This window comes from Streptopelia decaocto (assembly GCF_964273445.1).
Source record: "Streptopelia decaocto genome assembly, chromosome: 13".
In the NCBI taxonomy this organism is placed as follows: domain Eukaryota; kingdom Metazoa; phylum Chordata; class Aves; order Columbiformes; family Columbidae; genus Streptopelia; species Streptopelia decaocto.
The window spans coordinates 9,007,945-9,028,266 of NC_138668.1; the positions used below are offsets into that span (position 1 = coordinate 9,007,945).

The 20,322-nt window shown below is 55.1% G+C and overlaps 1 protein-coding gene across 3 annotated transcripts in view; it reads left to right on the plus strand.

The window, feature by feature from the left end:
* The first annotated feature begins 6,137 nt into the window (after positions 1-6,137).
* The window catches only part of ABCA3 (ATP binding cassette subfamily A member 3), a 29,307-nt gene continuing 15,122 nt past the window's right edge, over positions 6,138-20,322 (plus strand). Inside the window, exons 1-9 of one of the 3 annotated variants that reach the window (XM_082064993.1) lie at positions 6,138-6,202; positions 11,208-11,309; positions 15,031-15,295; positions 15,849-15,976; positions 16,080-16,245; positions 17,577-17,836; positions 18,588-18,704; positions 19,240-19,360; positions 19,926-20,099. In XM_082064993.1, coding sequence (XP_081921119.1) covers positions 11,256-11,309; positions 15,031-15,295; positions 15,849-15,976; positions 16,080-16,245; positions 17,577-17,836; positions 18,588-18,704; positions 19,240-19,360; positions 19,926-20,099 — 1,285 coding nt within the window. In that variant the 5' untranslated portion in view covers positions 6,138-6,202; positions 11,208-11,255. Of the gene's footprint in view, positions 6,203-11,207; positions 11,310-15,030; positions 15,296-15,848; positions 15,977-16,079; positions 16,246-17,576; positions 17,837-18,587; positions 18,705-19,239; positions 19,361-19,925; positions 20,100-20,322 lie in introns of those variants that run through there. The other 2 variants (XM_082064994.1, XM_082064995.1) reach the window with 2 other exon arrangements.

Genomic DNA, 20,322 nt, shown 5'->3' on the forward strand with positions numbered 1-20,322 from the left:
ATTTACCTTTACAGGGTGGTGTGTGGTATTTTGTCTTCCCCTCGTTCTTGAATCAGGACCAAGCATCATCATGCTAAAGCCCTCCATGGTGACTGGTGGCACTGCTGTGGATATTTTGTTTCAGCAATAACTTATTAAGCCTTGCAGTTACCTTTTTTTTTTTTTTTAACCTTTTTAAAACAGTGTTAATTCATGATCATAGCTCTATAATTTCATTGGTGGTTGCCTAGGGAACAGTGATCACAACCTGATTACATTCGATTTGGGCATAGGATAATCCATTCAGTAAACAAAAATACACGGTGCTTTAAAAAGTCAAAGCTCATAAAGCCAAGAAAAACCCTGAGAAAAACCGGTGGTGGGAAAAGGCAGGTAGAAAACTGTGGAAAAAGACAATTCTTTAAGATTTATTTCCAAGAGCCACCAACCTATCATTACAAAAGAGAATCCCCCACCCTATTTCAGTGGCGTGTTGAAAGTAATAATTAGCAATAAAGAAAGCTATAATAAATGGATGAAAGGGGAAACAGAGAGCAATTTTGTCAACTTGGTTGCCAGTAATTTGCATCAGCAGTGCGGCAGGGCAGGCTGGGTTCCTGCGGATTCGTGATAGGGGATTGTGCCTGTGGGTATTACACCTTCTGCCTGGCCTCAGCAGGAGTTTGCTCCTACTTTCCTGCCTTGGGCATTGAAAACCAGCCTGGAGTTTGGCTGTGGACGGGAACCAACTCCTGGGGAGCAGGAAGGAGCAAAGCACCAGGCTGAGCTTTGCTGGTTTGAACTTTTATGTTCTCAAGCCCCATGGGTGAGCGCAGGAGCCCTTGGCCTGGAGCTGCTCAGGTGCTGCTGGTGTCACAAAAGGCTGTTGGGGCACACAGGAGGGGGCCGAGGAACTGGGGAGTGGCTGGGGCTGGTCCTGTGGCCGGTACCAGGCTCTGGACACTGGGGAAGTGCCACTGGACTGGTGTGCCCAGCACAGCCACAGCAGGAAGGACCAGGGTAGGGAGAGCTGGAACCACAAAGAGGCTGAGTCAGAGAAAGAAACAAGGATCTTGTCCTGGTGCTCTTCCCCCAGGAGTGGCCTGGGAGCATCCTGGACTTGCTGCAGCCCCAGCAAACCAGCCCCCTGCACTCTCTCCTGTTCCCTTTTGAACCCATTTGCACACTTGATCTCCGCAGCAGAAAGAGCTTCCCACAGCACAGTAATGCATGGTTTGGAAAGCGCTTCCCGTCATTCCAGCCCTGTGGTGTTCCTTGAAGCTCTGCTCTAGGAAACAGAAATATTTCTTCCTTTTTTCCCCTCTCAGTGACCCCTTACCAGGTCCGTTTCCCATGGCCCTGCCAGGCTGCAGCATGCGTCAAGTCTCTCCCCCATGGGAGCTGCTCCATCTCCTTGCTCTTCTCTGCCTCCCCGCCTTGTCCTCTCTGAGCCGCGCCCACCGTCCTCGCACATCACAGCAATCCCAGCAATTCCTTCCCAATGCCCTTTTCCATTTGTTGCCAATGCAGAACCACAGGCAAATCACCTGCAAAGACCCCAGCATTTCTTTCCTGAACAACAAAGCTCATTTAAAGCTGTGTACACATAGGGTTACTTCTACATTGCCTTGAATTTAATTATATTGAATTGCATTTGATGTCTCTCTGCTCAGCTGCTTGACATCCTGTGATCCCTTTCCAGCTCTTCGCAGTCAGCTTTAAATTTGACCACGGAAACACTGTACAGCATCAGAAAGATCTGCTCTCCTATGTCTGTATTGACTAGCACAGGTATGGCACAGATCCTGTCCATTTAGTCTTACTCTAACATTTAAGCAGTTTGTTTACAAGCAAAACCTCACTCTTCCAGAGCAGAGTGACATGCTGAGAGACTCCAACCTGGCAGCCAAGGCTGTGGGGCTGCAAACCAGCGTGCCTTGGGGACAAGGGAAGAGGGAATCCACGCCCGGGAGAAAGGAGCCCAACAGATTTGATCATCTCCCCAACAAGCGCTGGCACACAGGCAAGGCAGCAAGAGTCCCCCCAGGGCTGGGGGGGAGCAGCCTCTCCTCCCAAGCCCCCGCCAGGGTCTTGCAGACAGACTGGGGAGTGGAACCTCTTCACCACGGCACTGGTGCTGCAGATGCGAGGGAGGATGAGCTGCAGCAACCCTCGGGATCTTGCTTGGGAAGCAACAGACACACATCTTTTCCTAGAATAAGACCAGATGGGAACCCCCCCCATCCTTTCTGCTTTTGTGCAGCTGGTGTTCCCAGAAAAAACATTGTTGTTCCCAGCTCTCCTGGCTGTGCAGAGCAGACACCTCTGCCCATGGCCAGCGAGGATTCAAGCATTTGTGTGTGCACACACACACACTGCCCTTCTACAGCAGTAACCCCTTGATGCTGCATTGCTGATAACACCCAGGTGTGGGGCCAGAGGTTGTGAGGCCATGCGTAGTCCTGGGAGATAGACAGGAGCAGGCTCTTCTTCTGGTCAGTCTGGGGGAGCAGAAGGTGCTGGATCTGCTCCCCCGCTTTCACAAGAGCCATCATCCTGGCATTTCCCTCCTGGGCGGTGGCCCTCGAGAGTAAAAAATGCCAGTCCCAGGATTGCACCATCCAGCTCTGTAGCAAAGTTAAGGTGTGGGAAGAAAGTAGGACAAGATGGGAAACACTCTTGGCAGCAGTCGGTGTGTTTGTCCTTGGCCCAGCCGCTCATGGGATGCCCTTGCTGCCTGTCCCCAAGCTGCCAGCTGCCCTGGGGGAAGGTGCCACTGGGCATTACGGGGTGTCTGCCCTGCTCACGCTCCCCCCTGCCCTCACAGGCAGCAGCAGGGCAGCGGGAGGAGGGAAGGCAGGGAGCATTGCAGGAATGGTGGCACAAAGGCAGAGGCATTGAACGCCAGCCAGAGTCTCTGCCTGGATACTGGGGCAGCAGGGCCACAAGGAAAGCAGAGGAACTATAGAAGAAATTGTTTAGTGATGTTCCATTTCCCAATATCTGCATTGTCCCTCTGGCTGCAGGAGGTGAGATGAGGAGCCAGTGCACCCTGTGCCAGGTCCGAGCCATGCATCCAAGTTGGCATGGCTGAGCTGGAGATTCAGCAGGACATCCCCCTACACAGCGCTTCTGCCAACCCATCCAAAGGGCTGTTGTTTGGATGGTGAAGGGGAGGCCTTGCTTCAATGGACAGACAAGGTGGTTTCTGGCACCAGGAACAGGTTTAATCCTGAAACCAGGCATGGGGCAGACAGGGCTGGGGCTTCTGAGCCAGGCAGATGGTCTGACACAGCCTGTTGGGTGTCCCTGCTGCTGGTGATGGGGTTGCCCCAGTGACTACCCCATGGGAACGACTCCCAGGGAGATGGGGGTGACAACAGCCAATGTGGGGAGGTGGTGGAGAATAGCTTGAGACGATGATCTTAGGGACGCACAAGCCACCAGCAGGTAGCAGGACTGGGGTTGGCAGCTTTGACCTGCCAGCACGGGCTGGCTAAAGAGTGATGGGAGATCTCAGAGAGCGACATCCCATGAGCAAGCACTCCCTGGCTGCCTTATACCCACTGCCCTTTTCTGGCAGCGTCCTGTGGGTTTCTGCTGTGTCTCTGCTCAGTCTGGCACCATGTGTCCTGCACAGTCCCCATCCCGGGTGCAAGCTGAGTCACCGCGATGCCACTGCACCTCATTGCAACATCTTTCATCTTCTGTTCTAGGAGCCATGAGGAGCCTGTAAATACTTTCTTTGGCAAGACTTTTGTTTTGATCTAATCACTCAGCTTCCTTCAAAGGCAGGCATGGAGAGGAACTGCGTGAGGCAATGGGGAAGGTCGCAGGGAGAACTGAGGCGGCTGTAATTGGGGAGGATCAAACCTGGGCTCAAGCAGGGGTGTGGATAGGTGGCTCAGTTAGCGTGTCACTGCAGGCACCAATTGTCCCAGATCCTTCCAGGACCACAGTCAGCTGTGACTATGCAGCTGGCTGCAGACATCATCTGAGATGGGGTCCCCACGCTGCAGCGAGTGCTGGGTCACAGACCCAGGGTGAGACCTTCAGTGCGCCATTCCCGTTGCAGTCACAGCAGGATGCTGTGCGACATGGTGACAAGTGATAGGGGAAGGCAAATGGAGAGATGATGAGCCCTCAGCTGGACCATGTTCGGTGGGAAGGCACATGCCATCCCCACACCCAGCTAACCAGCGTTATTCACGTTGCAAAGTGCATGTGCAGCTCAGCTGCGGGTTGGGAACTCACTGAGTCTGAGCCCTGTAATGAGCTTTGCTGGATGCCTCTAAGCAGATGAGTGCGAGCTGGAAAGCTTTGCTGTGGTCTGGCGGCTGCTCAGTTGTCTCTGGCAGACGGGATTCTGCTCCGCTGGTGTCTGTTGAATGAGCCAGGGGTGCGCGGGGACACGGCTCCTGGCTGTGGCTCTGCAGACAGGCACTGGGTCTGTGCATCTCCCAGTGCAGCCCAGTGGGAGATGGGACCCAAGCACAGGCCAGTGGGGGAGAAACCCTGTGGTGACCTTGTTATGGGGTCAGACCCACAGGTTGTAACTTGCTCCAGGTGACTCAGGAAGCCAAACCTCAGCTTTTGCCAGCGACTAGAGCAAAGTCAACAAGGTGGTGAACAGGGTCTCCCCTTCCAGCTTGATGGGTCCCAGCAGTGCAGTCACAGGGTGCCACTCTCCATTTGTACATGGCTATTTTTAAAGCTGATATTGCTGCTTCTTTCTCTCCTTTATTGAGACAGCTTCAACCTTGCCCTGGTTCTGTTTCTTTGTTTATTTTCTCCTCTGCCGGGGGCCAGCTGGGGTGTGGTGTATGACTATGAAACCCCACACCGACCAAGATGAAAAGACCTCAGGAGAAAACCATCTCCAAAGCTGTCATGCTCAAAGTCATCACAGGAGCATTCATCACCCCTCAAAAATTGCTGCTTTATCATGTGGAGAAAGGCAGCGCTTCAAGGGCTGAGGGTCACCTTGGCACCCCAAATACTCCCAGGCATTTTGTAGCACCAGGCAGCTACCCAGGGGGACTCCATGCCCTGTTCACGCAGCAGAGCTGTGTTGAGCCATGGCTGTCCCTGTCCCCATTCTCTCTCCTTACCCTCTTCTTCCTCCTCTCTCTCCCGTAAAGTACCCAGAGCAAACTTTCGTGCCTTCGGTGTTCCTGGCATTAACAGCCAGGCTCACTCCTCCAGCCCCTTCCCCGGCCAACTTGGCAGCCAGCAGCGGGAGCGGGCAGGGCTGGCAGGGCTACCAGCCTCCCACCTCCACCAAGCCCCTCCTGCCGGCACTTTGATCCTTATCTGGAAGGTGCCACTTGGCAGCTGGAGTGGCCCGGGAGGGGCCCTGGAGCACTGTGTTCCCACACACGCTGCCCAGCTGGATGGGGCCAAAGCGGGTTTGTGCTCCCAAACACTGGGGCAGGGCACAGTGTGGAGTGCTGCTGTCCAGGATTGGGGTGGATGGACAAATGGACACGCTAGCACAGGCCGTGCACCAGAAACGTGGAGGGTTCAGCCCAAATGACCTGTGCAGCACAGCCATGCACAGCTGCTCACACCTGCAGCTCGACAGTACACAAGCCCATGTGCTGTACATGCACAGTCCCTTGCACAAGCAGAATCGGCTGCACACACACATGGGGCCTAAGCACAACCACAGCCCCTTACACACAGGCTCTCCGATGTTCCCCTATAGACAAGAGCGTACCTGCAGGCACTTGTGGGCACACACATGCAGCTCTGCACTGGGACACACGTGTGTGTGTGCACATAAACATCTGTGCACACATGCAATGCCTAGTGTGTGTGCACCCAGCTGTGCAATGCCCTGTACACATGGCCAGATGTGCACTCACGCAGTGTCCTGGGTGCATACACACAGTGCCTGATGCACACACAGGCGTGCAATGCCCTGTACACACGCACCGGTGCACACACACAGGCGTACACGCAGTCCCCAGGTGTATGCGCACACGCACAGAGTGACACACACACGAAGCGCAATATAGACACAGATATGCACACACACACCATAACGCACACACTCGTGTGCACACACAACCACACGCACGCACATGCGACGACGCACCCCCCCCGTCGCTCAGGCCCCGCCCGCCGGTGCGGCGCGTGCGCGGGGGCGGGGCGGGTCCGGGCTGTCGCGGCGGGCGGGGCCGCGGGACGGAGCCGCAGCCGGAGCCGCCCGGCCCGGTGGGTGAGTGAGCGAGTGCGGGGGCGGGTGGGTGCCGGTGGGTGGGTGAGCACCGCGGGGCTCCGACCCGGTGGGGTGGGTGTGCGGGGGCAGCGGCCTTTCTTCGGCGGGGCGGCCCCGCCCGGGGCTGCGGCAGCCTCCGGGGCCCGTCGTCCGGCTCCGCCCGCCGCAGCCGCCGGGGTCAGCCGGGGCAGCGCCGTGGGCGCCTCTGCGCTCCAGCCCGGTCCCGGTGGGTGCTCCGTGCGTGGGGCCGGGTCTCGGCCCGGCCAGTCCCGGGCGCTCGGACCTCGCCATCCCCGGGTGCGGCCGGCGCGGATCGCGTCTCCCCGCGGGGAGCGGCGGGGCCGGCGGATGCTGGTCCGCGGGCGGGAGGGATGCCGGAGGCGGCCATGTGCCCGGCTCCCTCGCAGGCAGCACCGCGCCCCTGCCAGGCTCTGCCCGGGATGCACGTACAGATTTGCATCGCTGCCGACACCCGGAGAAGGACTGCGTGTTGTCTGTGACCTGACCGTCCCCTTCGGCCGAGGCTGGTGCAGGCGGGTGCCCAGTGTCACCCCTCCCCGTTTGTGCTGCAGGGCAGAGACATCGGCTTGCGGGGCTGCTGGTGACTGAGCAAGCACCTGCTGGCACCCATCTACACCCCGAGGCATCTCACCAAGCGGGTACCACTGATACAAATGAGTTCCTCAAAGTATAAATAAGGTGCAGCTCAGGTCTCCAGGGTTCGGGTGTGTGAAACCACGGCTTCATAGGCTAGTTTTGTATCTGCTCTTAGCAAGCACAGCCCAAGTGCAGGTTGCCCCCGAGGGACAGGAGCTCACCTGGCTGTTGTTTGCTGTGGGTTTGCTGCGTGTCTGGCCTGTCCCCAGCTATGTGGCTGAGATGCAGCGGGTGGTTTGCACAAGGCATCACAAGAAAACCCCCATCGGGCTTTGGACCTTGCTCCTTTGCCAAATCCATAAGGCGACTGAATTTGCAGAGAGTTTGGCTCTTTACATGCAACTGCAAACTCTCTGGAAAAAACAGCGATGGTGTTTTTAAAGCAAAGGGTACAACCAACTCTGATGCAGCAGCTTCTTCTCTCCTCCTGCTGCCTGAGGTCTTGTTGTGGATGTGATTCAGTCACCCGGGAGCCTGCCAGGCTCCATGGCCCCATCGCCTCCTCCTTGCCTCAACCCTTGACAGTGGCCACGCACAAAAATGACCCCCTGGTTCTCCAAACAGGACACAGCCCCAGTGCTGTTTGTGTTTACTTCTGTATTTTGGAGCTTGAAGTTCCTGTCTGGGGCAAAACTGTATCTGTAGGGGACTCAGTGGAGTGGTGGTTTTGCAGAGGTCTGCAAGGCTGCTTGTCCTGCGCTTGGTGCCAGTGCTGGGTCAGCAGCCCCTCACACCCCGCTGGGCTTGCAGCCTCCTAGAAAGTTTTATTGCTATGTTTGCACAACCTCTCCTGCTGTGGTAGGTACAGTTTTTATGGTCTGGGTGTGTCGTGACTCTTGCTTCTCTGTGAACAGTGAGAGAGGGAGGAATAAGCCAGCAGTGAGAGCTGTGTGCCTCCAGACACCCACAGCTGGTCTGGCAGCCGCTGGCCCTGGTTGCTTTTTGCAGCACCTAGCCGCAGGAGACGGGACTTCCCGGTCGTGCAGGCGTCGGAAATCACTCGCTCTTCCTGAAAACGCTGGCCAAAGAAAATTCCTTCCCCCTGCCCTGCGTGCTCATGTTTGTAGCTGCCAGCATGGGCACTATGGAGAGCAGAGGTGCTTCCTGCTCCGGCAGCAGCGTGCAAAGCACCTGGGTGCCGACAGCCCTCTCTGGGGACATGGTGCTACCATGCCAGGCACCATATGGTCTCCAGCATGGCCACGGAGACGGAGGCACCTGGCAGGGTCTGCAGCTCATCTCCTAGGGATCACACGGTGCCTTTGCAAGTCGTTGGGGATGAACGCTGATTTTATTAAAAAAAGGCAATGTCTGCCATCTCCAGGCCTAGTTTCTATGGGAACGGGACATCAGAAGAGCAGAAATGCAGCGAGTGCTCTAAAATAACTGCCAGCCGCTGGGAGCATGTGGCCTTTGCTCGGCTTGCCCAGCCCTTTCTGCTGAGACGGCGGCCGAGGACGGCTGGCTCCTGGCGACGTGGAAGTGGGTCAGGAGGTGGGATGCTGTGGCCTTGATCCCTGCCGATCCTCAGCCTGTCCTCATCTAAATCCACTGGCATCAGAGCTCCGGTCCAGGCTGGCAGCTGGCGTGGCCAACATGTTATCCGGCACGGCTCTGCGCTGCGCTCTGCAGGGCCGGTGGTGCTGGCCAGGCGGTGATGACCTGCCTGGCTTCCCCTTGCCTGGGTTACGGCTGGGCAGGAGGGTCTTCTTCCTCACTGAGCTCCCTGGGGTGGCCAGGATAAATCCACCGTCACGTATTTAGGAGACTCTTCCTTCCACCGCGGTCAGGCACGGAGAGCGGGTATTTCCAGTGAGGGGGAGAGGAACTGGGTTGTTCTCCCAGAAGCTGGTGGTGGTCGTCTCTCTCTTCCCCCACATCTTTGTCTGTGCCTCTTCCTGGGGAAGTCGGTCTTATCTCGCAGCGTGTAGTGCTGAGGTCAGGCAGGAGAGCATCTCTGGAGGGAGAACCCTTCTTTCCTGCCAAAGGTGGTCCTGGACATGGGCAGGGGAGCGGATGGGGCCCCTGCCTGACCTGCAGGGTCAGGCTGCAAATCCCCATCTCAGGACTGATCTGGAGTGCGTCTTCCAAAAACATTTTCCCTTCTGGGTTGAAAAAAATCATCTCAGATGCCCAGAATCTAGAAAATCATTTTTGCTTTCAAATCTGGTAAGAATAGCTCTGTTGTAACTGAGCTTCTTCCTTCTCTCCTTCTCTGGTCTGGAGCAAAAGGCTCTTCCCTCTTCTGGAGCAAAAGGTCCAGTACGGGTTTTCTTGGGACCCTTAAAAACTTGGAAGAAAATTATTGGCAATAATGAAGTTTTCCGACTTAGTGTAGTGTTTGTGTTACCCAAGAGCTGCTTGACATTTTCTCAGTGACGTACCAGCCTGATGGCAGCTGTAAGACCCGTGTGGGCGGTCGGGGGTGTCCAGCTTGTGTTGAGGGTGCAGAGGGGCGAGCAACCAGGAGAGATGCAGGAGCAGGAGGTGGGATCTCTGAGAGGGCAGCAGCCTTCTCCAGCCTGACCTGTCGGGTTTGTCATCTTTAAAACAAACTAAAAGTTTTATTCCCTTAATTTGCTCTGGATTCTGTTCAAGCGAGTGTGGGAGAAAGCTTTCTGCACCTTGGGGGCTTGTTTGGAGGTGTGTCGGATCCTGCTGTGTGTGGTACGTGGGGGCAGGGGACCTACGATAGGGCTCCTATAGCAGATGAATGGCATTTCTGCCGGTCATGAGGACCGGAGACCAGCTGGAGACACGGTGCTTTGTGATGTGCCTGAAGGTGTTGAAGTGGAGATCTGGCAGCAGCCGCCCTTGCAAAGTCCCTTTTGCTGTTCCTTCCCCTCTCACTGCTTGGGAAGCTTTTTTGGCGTCTCTGACATCTCTTTTTGGGGCTGCAGGAGTGGACCTCTTCTGCTTTTTTTTCTTGTGTCACTGGCCAGAGCAGAACACTCAGACACTGATGTCACTTGCTGTTACACGAATCCAACTTCTGTTGGATGGTGTGGCAAGAAGCAGGTGTTTTTTTTGCTCTGAGTTATGGGTTGGGAAGATATGCGCCAAGCCAGGAGGACTGAAGGATTTAGTTGTGTAAGTTAGGCTGGGTAGATGGATGCTTATTGCTTTGTCTGCAGACCTACGTGGTTTTTAGCTTGCTCTCACTGCAGCTGAGTTGCTCCCGGCTGTCGGTGCTCTGCTCACGGTGTGCATTTACCAGTCACTGGTCTGGGACTGAAGGTCGGGCAGGCTGCAGCACCCCAACCTCTCTGCTGAGGTTGATGGGTGTCAGCTGGATCCAGGGAGCCAGTACTGCCCTGACCAGGGCTGGAAAATGTGCTGTTGAGCATCTCCCAGGGCATTGCTGGTAGGTAATGTGTCCATCCTTGTCTCTGCAGCAGCTTTTGGTGCTGCCATGGTCTGGAGCACACGCTCTCGGAGATGGACCCAGCAGCTGTCTGCTGCTGGAGGGCGCGGTGGGGCTGGTGGGTGCTGCTGCAGCCCGGGTTGGCCCCATTGCTGTGGGAAGAGGGGGTTTGTCATGCTCGGGGGCTGCGGGCTGCTCGGTTGGGACCTGCCCTGTGTCCGGCAGTGTGGGCGAGCGGCTCTGCCAGTCCCAGGGCTGCCCCTTCTCTGTGCCGTGCTGCTGGGTGACACTGCAAGCGCGCAACTGCAGCCCGTCTCCTGGCGGGACAGCGATGCTTCATCAGGAAATGCCGCTGCAAATGGAGAATAAAACAACTTGGAGGGATGGCAGATGCTTCCTAAGAGCAGGAAGACGTGGGTGTATCGTCCTCGAGTGCTGACCTTCCCTTCCACTTCCCTGCCCTTTTCTGATCCTTGCCTCTCCAGGGAGAGCTTGTGCTGGGAAAACACCGCCTAACATTGCAAAACCAACCTTTCGCATTGCAGGAGGTGGAGGCACAACTTGAAATTTTCACCAGTCCCAAAATAATGGGCTGCAAGGTGTTTGGTGGCCTTCCTCGGGCCAGTGTTTGTGGTTCTGTAACTCGGTGTCCTCACTGCTTAAGGAAAGCTGTTCCCTGCCTGCTGCTGGTGAAGGATCCCTGGTGCTCCTGGGGTGGGTTTCAAAACAGCAACCTTCCTCTCTTGGAGCTCGGGTCACGCCAGTGACCAGGGACGGGTTGAGTTAGAAATCATGAGCTCTGGCACTTAGGGGTCAGTAATGACCATTGGAGAGGGAGCACAACAATTGTTTCCCCTGTTTGGGGCTGAGCCAGCTGTTGCAACATCAGGCTGGAAGCAGAGAGCTGCCCTTGGGTTGCTGACGGGTGGGATGTGAGTGCTGCCCTCCTGCCACCGGTGTTCAGGGCTCTCTTCTCTCTTCCAGGGTCCTGCGGAGCGGTGGCGGCGGCAGCGGTCCCCTTCTGATGGGAGGATGGTTGTTCTCAGGCAATTTGGGCTGCTGCTGTGGAAGAACTACATCCTGCAGGTAGGCTGGCACTGTGCTCTCACAGGGCTGCCTCCGTCACCACTACACGTGGAGACAGCGGAGCTTCCCAGGGTCTTGATTCTCCAGCAAACCTTCACCAGGGACCCGGGGCGTCTCCTGGAGAAAAACATCTGTTTGTGTGTGTGGTGTCATCCTGCGTTTGTGCCGAGGAGGGACGGGCTGTGTGCTGAGATGTCCCTGTGTCCTCATGTGCAGGCTGTGCCATTCACCTCCTCTGCAGTCCAGCCGGGAGTCCAGCTCCCCTTTCTCATGGGGCAGGATAATCCACATACTCTCCTGTGCAACAGTGGGTTTCTTGAGCTGTCTTGTTACTTGGCCTCCTCCGGAGGTGCCAGTTGCTGCACAGCTCCTGTAAACCCACCAGGACCCAGATTTTTTTCCTCTATTACTTTCTACAGCCCTCAGAAACAGCTTTTGGGGGTCTTAAAAAAAAATTAAACCACCGTTGTCCTGGCATCTGCTCCCAGTCCAACTCCACTGCATGGCAGCTTGACTAATGAGGAGGGATTTTGGGATCTTGGGGCCTCCTTGCCCTGCGGACCCGCAGCGTCTCACCTGCTGCTGCAGCGCCTTTCAGCAGCTCTGGGCAGAAGCTGCAGCTCCGCTGGGATGCAGAGCCAGCCCTGGCAGGGGACAGCGGAAGAGGAGGGAGCAGAGATCGCCACAGCCTGGCTCTATGCTTTCAGTTACCCTTCTGCAGATCAGCGCGATGTTGCTTTAGAAACAAACAAAAGGAAGAGGGAAGGGCTGGCTGGGCTGCCTGCCCTGTGCCTTCCGGCAGGGCAGGGAGCAGGCAGCAGGGAGCAGGGCTCAGATGTGACCCAAGAGACCGGCAGCAGGTCTGACTGGCAGTCAGGAGCGTGCTCTGTGGGTGTGCGTGGTGACCAGCCCTGTGAATCCCTCCTTGCACACCCCAGACACGTGTAGGACAATCCCCCATCCCCTCTGCAGGGGAATAGCGTCTTCTGGGTGTGCGCTGGGGCCGAGGCACCTCTTATTGTGTTTTCTGGGGCCACAAGCTGAGCTGGATCTCCCATGCCAGAATATGACCTGGAGTCTTTGCTCCCCTCTTCCGAAAAAATGTGCTCCCAATGAATGTGCAGAGCTCCCAAGCCATCATCACCCCAGTGTGAAGATGGATGCTGGGAAATGTGGCTTGCTCAAAGCTGGGGCAGCCCTGGCCAAGCGGAGATGGCGATTATGGATGAGTATCCCTGTCACCTCTGGAATACAGCAGCTTAAATAACTTCTGCGGCAGCAAAAGCCTTTGCTGGTGAATGTATATTAGCCTATGAGTTCGGGGAGCCAGGCAGCTGTTCTGGAGACAGCTCAGGAGGCTGAGAGGGGGTTAATACGATAGTAAATCAGCGGGTGGCAGCTGGTCCGCCAGAGCTGCATTATAAAACCATCAGACATCTGCAACGTTCACCTTTATGAGCGTGGCCTTTGGAAAGGCTCCTTGTTCCCTGGCTGCTCAGAGCCGCTGCCGGGGCGGCTGCAGCAGCGGGTGGGAACAGCAGCTCTTCCCAGGTGAAGCCCAGGGAGGGGTTTTCGGCTTTGGGCTCTGAGAGCTGTGGTGATGGGGGGAGCAGCTGTGTGGCCATAAACCCCTGTGCCCCTCCTGAAAAACCAGCCCAGGGCCTGTTCATCCCAGCTGCTGCAGGGTGGGCTGTCCCCCTCCCGGGAGGTCTGGGCTGGTCTGTGCTCAGGGCTGTTCCTGCCCCACCAGAGACCCTGCCCACCTTAGTGTGCATCCCCCACAGTCCCCATTTGAAAAAATAAAACCTTTTTCCACTCTGCAGAGTGACAGGAGGTATAAGTGTGGTCAGCACATCTCAGTGGTCAGTATTTGTAGAGCTGGAGAAGCTTTTGTGGCAGCCGAGGTGCTCAGCGCAGGCAGGTGAGGTGCCCTGACGTGGGCTGAGCCGTGTCCTGCCTGCAGCATCCTCACCTGGTACAGGTGCCCAGCATCTGCAGGCTTGTTTTGCACAGCACTGCAGCCTGTCACTGTGCCCCACTGGGATCCAGGCTGTGGGGCCAGGCAGGAGGTGGTTTGACAACACTGAGTGTGCAGAGACATCAGGGAGGGGCTGAGCCATTGCCTAAAAAACAACTACTGAGACAGCAAAGTTGTGAGAATGAACCTCTTGGTGCTCCTCTTGCCTGGTGTTGCTCCTCTTTCAGCCCAGCAGAGGGGAGGGTGGAAAATCCTCCATGTCTTGTAAAGCCCATCTCAGCCAGAGCCTTCGGAGAGGTTAATGCTGCTGCTTCTGCTCTGGATTCATGCTCCAAGTGAACTGCCATGAATCCCTGCGCCCAGAGCTGCTACTGGGGACGTCTTCTTAGCTGTCACTGCAGTGATGGAGCTCTGGTGTGCAGTGATGGAGCTCTGGTGTGCTGTGCTGCGCTTGTTTCTGGGCTGTGATGGGCTCGGGTGAAGGCAGCTCGGTTTGCAGGAGGAAATGAGGCGGCTGGATCCAGATTTCAGCTCTCTTACCAGACCTGTGTGGCTGCTGCCACTGCACTGGTGTGCCCAGCTGAGCACCAGACCCTGCCTTCCTCTCCCAGTGCTCACCGCTCCCCTCCCTGCAAGCCAGCATGACCTCTGCAGTGATTTTATGAGCATAAATCCATCGGTCAGCAGTGTGTCCCAGCTTCTGCCGTAAAACAGATCAGCGGGTTGTGCTGTAGCAACGTGGGTCTATGTGGCACTGGTTGGTACCACTGTTGCCCCTGCCCCTCTGGTCAGAAGTGATGCCAGTTCTCCTCAAATGAGCAGAATTTTAAATGCTAATTAACTTGGCTTGGATGCTGATTAACCTGGGTTGGTGGTGGGTATCAGTGGGAAGTTTGCAGGAGAGGTGGCCCTGGGGGAGACTGTGGGAGGGTCATGCTCTGGCCTGGCTGCCCGAGTGCATTCGCTGGACTTGAGTTCATTTTCCGGTTGCTTGATTAAAAATAAAAATTGTGTTCAATTAAAAATAAAAAGTGAGCCTCGATGTTTAGTGCAGGCAGGCCTTGGGGTGAAGGCTGAGCTGTGAGTACATTCTCCATGCTGTGTTAGGACACTGGTGCCTGTGGCCAGCAGCTCTGCCGGGTTCCAGCCTGGACTGGGATGCAGCGCCCGTGTCCCACTGCCTGCAGCCACAGAGATCCAGCAGGAAAAGCTTCACTGACTCGCTTGTCCCAGCCTTTCATCTAGTTACCATAATTTTAGCTCCCAGCTCCATTAAGGTTTCTCTACTTTGGCAAAAGCTGTTCTCTTTGCTCTCCTGGCTGCAGCTGGTCCCCAGGGCACAGGTTCCCTTCGCAGGAGGAACATGGTGCGGCTGACCGCAGGAGGGCTGTAGGCAAAGCCCGAGTGCTGCCTGCTCCTGGCAGGGCACAGGGAAGGGGCAAGCGGCCAGCTCAGCTCATTCAAACCCGGCAGCGTGGTGGGGAAGGCTCTGCAGGAGGGTGGTTTGAGATGGAGCGGTGGTTAGGGGAGGGAGTACCTTGGCCGGAAGCTTCTGAGGCATGTGGGAACCAGTGAACCAGTGCAATGTCATTCCTGGGCTCTGGAAAAACCCAGGATGTGAAATCTTGAGAATACAAGAACATCTCTGCTCCATGGTGTTCGCATGCCTTGAACCTTGTTACTGCATTTGATCTACCTCTAGTGTTTACTTTTTTTTTTTTTTTACCTTTATCTTTCCTGCAGAAACGGCAGATTTTGGTGACAGTCATCGAAATCTGCCTGCCGCTGCTCTTTGCCGCCATCCTGATAGCGCTGCGGCACCGGGTACACTCCGTCAGCCACCCCAACGCCACCATCTACCCCCCCCAGTCTGTGGATGACCTGCCGAGCTTCTTCTACCGCCGGCACCCCAGCAACCCCTGGGAGCTGGCGTACGTCCCCTCCGACAGCAGCGCCGTCAGGAGCATCGCCGAGGCGGTGGAGAGAGCTTTACCCATCAGCATCAGAGGTGAGCGGGGCCGGGGACAACGGCTTCCACCCCAGAAATTGGTATGAATTTTTACTCTGATAAATCCTGATGCTCTGTTGCAAGGATGCATCATTTTTAGCAGAACCTCGAGGCAATGGTTTTATTTTTGTTTCACTAAAACTTCGGGATTTTGTTTTGATTTTTTGGTTGTGTTTCGTTGAATTTTCCGTCTAGAAAAATATTGCACTAAAATAGTTAAAGAACGTGGCTGTCACTTCACTGAGTCAAAGTATTTTTGAAAATGTGGTTGCACAGAAAATTTTAGTGCTTCATGTTCCAAACTGAAGATACTGTTAAGATTTTCTCTGAAAGGAGAAGCTGCTGACTCCTGCTCTCAAGGAGGAGGAATTGTCTGGGTACCCTGTGATCGGTACAGCAGCTTCCCATATAAATCCTCCATGTGTGACAGCGGCAGCTGGAGTGCATCCCTCGTATCCGGGACTGAAATGATGTTTTTGGTAATGCCTGAGCATCAGCCCGTCATGAGCTGCTGTGCTCTGTGCCTGCATCTCCATCTTTCCTCACTCCGCAGCTCAGGGCTTTGCCTCAGAGAGGGACTTTGAGGAGTATGTCAAGTCAGACAACCGCTCGGGCAGCGTGCTGGCCGCCGTCGTCTTCCAGCACCGCTTCCCGCAGAGCACATCCCCGCTGCCCCTCCAGGTGAGCGGAGCTGGGGGCGACGGGGACGCGATGGGGGCGGCGTCCTCCATCCCTCTGCCATCCCCACATCACTCCATTCTGTCCCCCCGTGTGCTCCGGCCAGGTTGACTACAAGCTGCGCTTCAAGTACAGCCCGAGGAATGCGCCGCGGAGCGAGCAGACGGGCCTGAACCCCAACCTGGACCGGGACTGGCACACCAGTTACCTCTTCCCGCTCTTCCAGCTGCCTGGGCCCCGCGAGGCCAAATTTGCCGATGGAGGGACACCAGGTGAGGGCCGACTCTGCCGCGGGCTGTTTCTCGGCCAAAGAGATGGGATGACAGGGGTCACTGAGGCTCTGAGTTTTTAAATAAATCAAATTTAACTTATTATTTTAATTAAATTAAGTTAATTCAGTTAATTAGTTTAATTTTATTTAAAGACTTTAAACAAATATCCCATGACCTTTTGGGCATTGTTGGCCTCTGGGTGCATCAGCTGAGAGCAGTTGGGTATGAACAGGTTTCACTTACATTAATATTTAAAATTTAATTTTCTTTCTCTCCTTTTAAATGTGTTCTTAATGGAAAATTTATTTCAGGGTCCAAACTGCTCAGTGTTTGTCATGCTGCTTAAATACTTTAAAAGTAAATAGAGCAATTTTGTGGTTTGAGCACAGGTTTTTAAGGAAAGCCAAACCACTGATGGAGTAGGAGACAGCGGGGACATTGCCAAAGCTGGCACTGGTTTAGGACTTGATTTTTTTGGAGCTTCTTCTGCAGTTGCAAAGGGGATATTTTCCTCAGTTGGGTTCCTCCTTCCACTGTTCAGTAATGATGTCAAGGAAAAGACTGAGAGAACGAGAAAGCAGGCAAACAGGTTTTGCTCGCACAATGTAAATAAACCCAAGCCTGAGAGGACAATATCTGCTGGTTCAGATGTTCTGCAGGACGGGGTGACCAGGAGCCCAGATCAGTTCCCTCATTACAGTGTTTGTTTAGTAAATTAGTTAATAAAAAACATTGTCAGTGATCTCATATTCTTAGTTTTTTCCTTCTCTATTTAGATCATTTTAAGCAACTGACTTTCAAAATACTTCTTTGGGGCTTTCTAAGCAAAGTTTGAGTTTCTGTTCAAGTAACATGTGGCAGAAATCCCACATAAAAATAGACTAGTTGAAAAAAAATATCTTTCACTGTTTTCTAATGCACAAAAATAATAGGATCTGTTCTTCTTCAGCAAAACCTGCATAGTAGCCCCTATTTTCTTGTTTTAAAAGCTCAGCGACATTAAAGGTGGTGAATGATGATGGAGAATCTCCCCGCTTACAAAAATAAAGCTGTGATTGCAGAAAGGCAACCGCAGTTTAAATTGAGTTTTCCTGCCGGCTGCTTTTAAATGATGATTATGAGAGATTTAAATTGCTGTGATGGAAAGCCTTCCCAAGTCCAAGTGTGTCCATAGTGACGTTTATTTTGCTTTTCTTAGGAGCTCTATTTTTTGTTTCCCGTTCGTCTTCCCAAGCAATCTCTCCCGCAAAGGCCATTCTTCTCCTTCTCCCAACACCTCCCTCCAAAACCCAGACCCATCTCTATTCCCTGGTGCCATTTTTGCTGTGCAGGCTATATCCGAGAAGGTTTCCTGGCGGTGCAGCACGCGGTGGACAGAGCCATCATGCAGTACCACGCCAACGCCAGCTCCACCGGCCTGCTGGAGAACATCACGGTGGTGGTGCAGCGCTTCCCCTACCCCGCCTACGTCAACGACCTCTTCCTCCTCGCCATCCAGAACCAGCTGCCCCTGCTGCTCATGCTCAGCTTCACCTACACCTCACTCAACATCGTCCGTGCCGTCGTACATGAGAAGGAGAAGAAGCTGAAGGTAACATGAGCTGGGGGACGTCTGGGTGTTCCCCACCCTCTGCAGTGTTTCCCAATGGATGCTACATTTAAATTAGGAACAAAATCCCCGTGGGGTTTGGAGCCAGTGAGCAGGAGGTGGGGATGGCAGCGGATTAGCGAGCCCCAGGAAGGAATGTTGCTAATCCTGCTACCGGGACACGGCTCGGCTCTCCTTGCCCTGTGGCCAAGGCTGCTGGGATGAAGGACCGATGTTTCTCGTGTGCTTGGAGAGGGGACAACACTTGTGGATTCCTGAATTTTGTAGATTCAAGAGTTCAGTGTGTGGGAAGCAAGATTTTTATCTTCTGAATGTAGAAACTCGTGTGTCTGAGTTGTGTTGTGAGGTGGCTGGAGCTCGGCTGATGTGGTTGCGACATCAGGGCTGAGTGTGCCAGGCCGGGCTTCCCCCGGCTGGGGGTTGTCCTGTCCTCTGCCCTGTGACCGTGGTGGCCCTGCTGACCTCAGCTGCTGTGGCTTTGGGTTCAGCTCAGCTCTTTGGGGAGATGTTCTCCTGTGGCGTTGGCAGCCCCTGTCCAGGGAGGTGGGGGACACCGTGGGAGGCTGAAGGCTGCGCAACACCGCTTTGGTGGCACCTGGGGCTGCCTCCCCTATCTCTAGTGCTGCAGGGCAAAGCCACCACCACCACCACCCTGACCAGGACCTTCACCTCACCCTGGCCAAGCCTGGGCAGTGTGGGTGCAGACCTGGGTGACAGCATGACCTCCCCACAGGAGTACATGCACATGATGGGCCTCAGCAACTGGTTGCACTGGAGCGCCTGGTTCCTCATGTTCTTCCTCTTCCTCCTGGTGTCCGTGTTTTTCGTCACCGTGCTCTTCTGTGTCAAGGTGAGTGTCTTTCCCCAGGCCACCATTCTGCAGGCCAGAAGCCAGGGGTGACAAGGCTCTTCTGCCATGGGCTGGGTGGTTCTGGTATCTCAGGACTCCTCCACCTGTGTAACAGAAACTGGAGTTGGCCTTTTGCAGAGCTGGGTGGGCAGACCTGCCCCCCACTGCAGCCTTTCACATCAGGGGTGACCTCCCCAGGAGGGGGCTGAGGGGTGGCCCCAGCAGCCCCATGCAGAGCAGGAGCACCCTGCTCCTGCAGCCCTGCCTGCCCTTGGAGAGACTCGAGCTCTCTGCTTGTACCCACACCATGAGAAGCAGGAGGTGGTGGCCTGGATGCTGAGCAAGGTGTCCCCTGCATCACAGATGGGCAACCCATATTTCTTTTCTCTGGAGGGGTTTAGGAGGGCCCGGGTGTTCTTGCCTATCTCTCAGTTTGTCTTTAACCCATGAAGAACATCAGGTCTTGGCTACCCACACGTGCCTGCAGGCATGGCCAGTTTTGCCAGTCCTGGCTGTAACCAGGTTTTCTTGGTAGGTGAGTGAACAGGGAGCAGTGCTCACCAACAGTGACCCCACGCTGGTGTTCACCTTCCTTGCCATCTTCTCCATCTCCTCCATCTCCTTCAACTTCATGGTGAGCACCTTCTTCTCAAGAGGTGAGTCCTTCCATGTGTTGCTGACCCGCAGGCTGGGTGGGTGAACCATGCACACAGGTGGTTCGTTACGGGTCTCATGATGTAAAACCTTTGGTTAATTTTGGCTGGAAGGCAGCTCTGGAGGTCATCGGTCCATTCTGCAGGGCCAGCTTCAGAGTTAAGTGAGGTTGCACAGGGCTCCATGTTGGATAACTTGCTTTGACATGCAGAGCAGGGGACCTTTCTTCCCTTTTTTGGCTACATTTTCCCTGCGGTATGTGGGAAGGGATGTGTGTGCTGTCGCTTCCCAAACCAGACAAGCTCATGTGCATCGTCTGGCTGTCTTGTCCCCAGGGCACTCTGTCCTGGGATGGGGAGAGTGCTTCTGCAGCTGCCCTCCTCATTGCTGGGGTCCAGCGCTGCTCCTGCTGTGCCATGGGACATGGCCACATCCTTGTCCTGTCCCTCTGTGACCACACTTGGTGCAAAAGGCTTGAGTCTCCAGGGGTGGAAAGCTGGTGAGAAATATTAGATAGTGTCACCATATTATTGACATTTTCCCTCTTGCTTTTCTCTGTGCTGGCAGCAAACGTCGCGGCTGCTGCTGGCGGCTTCCTCTACTTTTTCTCCTACATCCCTTACTTCTTCATCTCGCCCCGCTACGACCTGATGTCCCATAGCCAGAAGCTGGCGTCCTGCCTCATCTCCAACGTGGCCATGGCCATGGGAGCACAGCTCATAGGCATGTTCGAAGGAAAAGGTGAGCCAGTGTCTCCCGTGCCTCAGGAGAGGAGCCAGGCTTTTTTTGTGGTGTGTATGTTGGGAGTGGCTTGAATGTGGCGTGAAGGGTGGAAAGAAGCCAGGGAGAAACGCTTTCCTGCTCCTAATGAGAGTAGGAGGGTTAATTGGATTTTGCTCCCGCAGGTCATATCAGCGCCAGGGCTCTGCCCCTCTGAACCCATGCCCCTGGCAGTCTGGGCTGT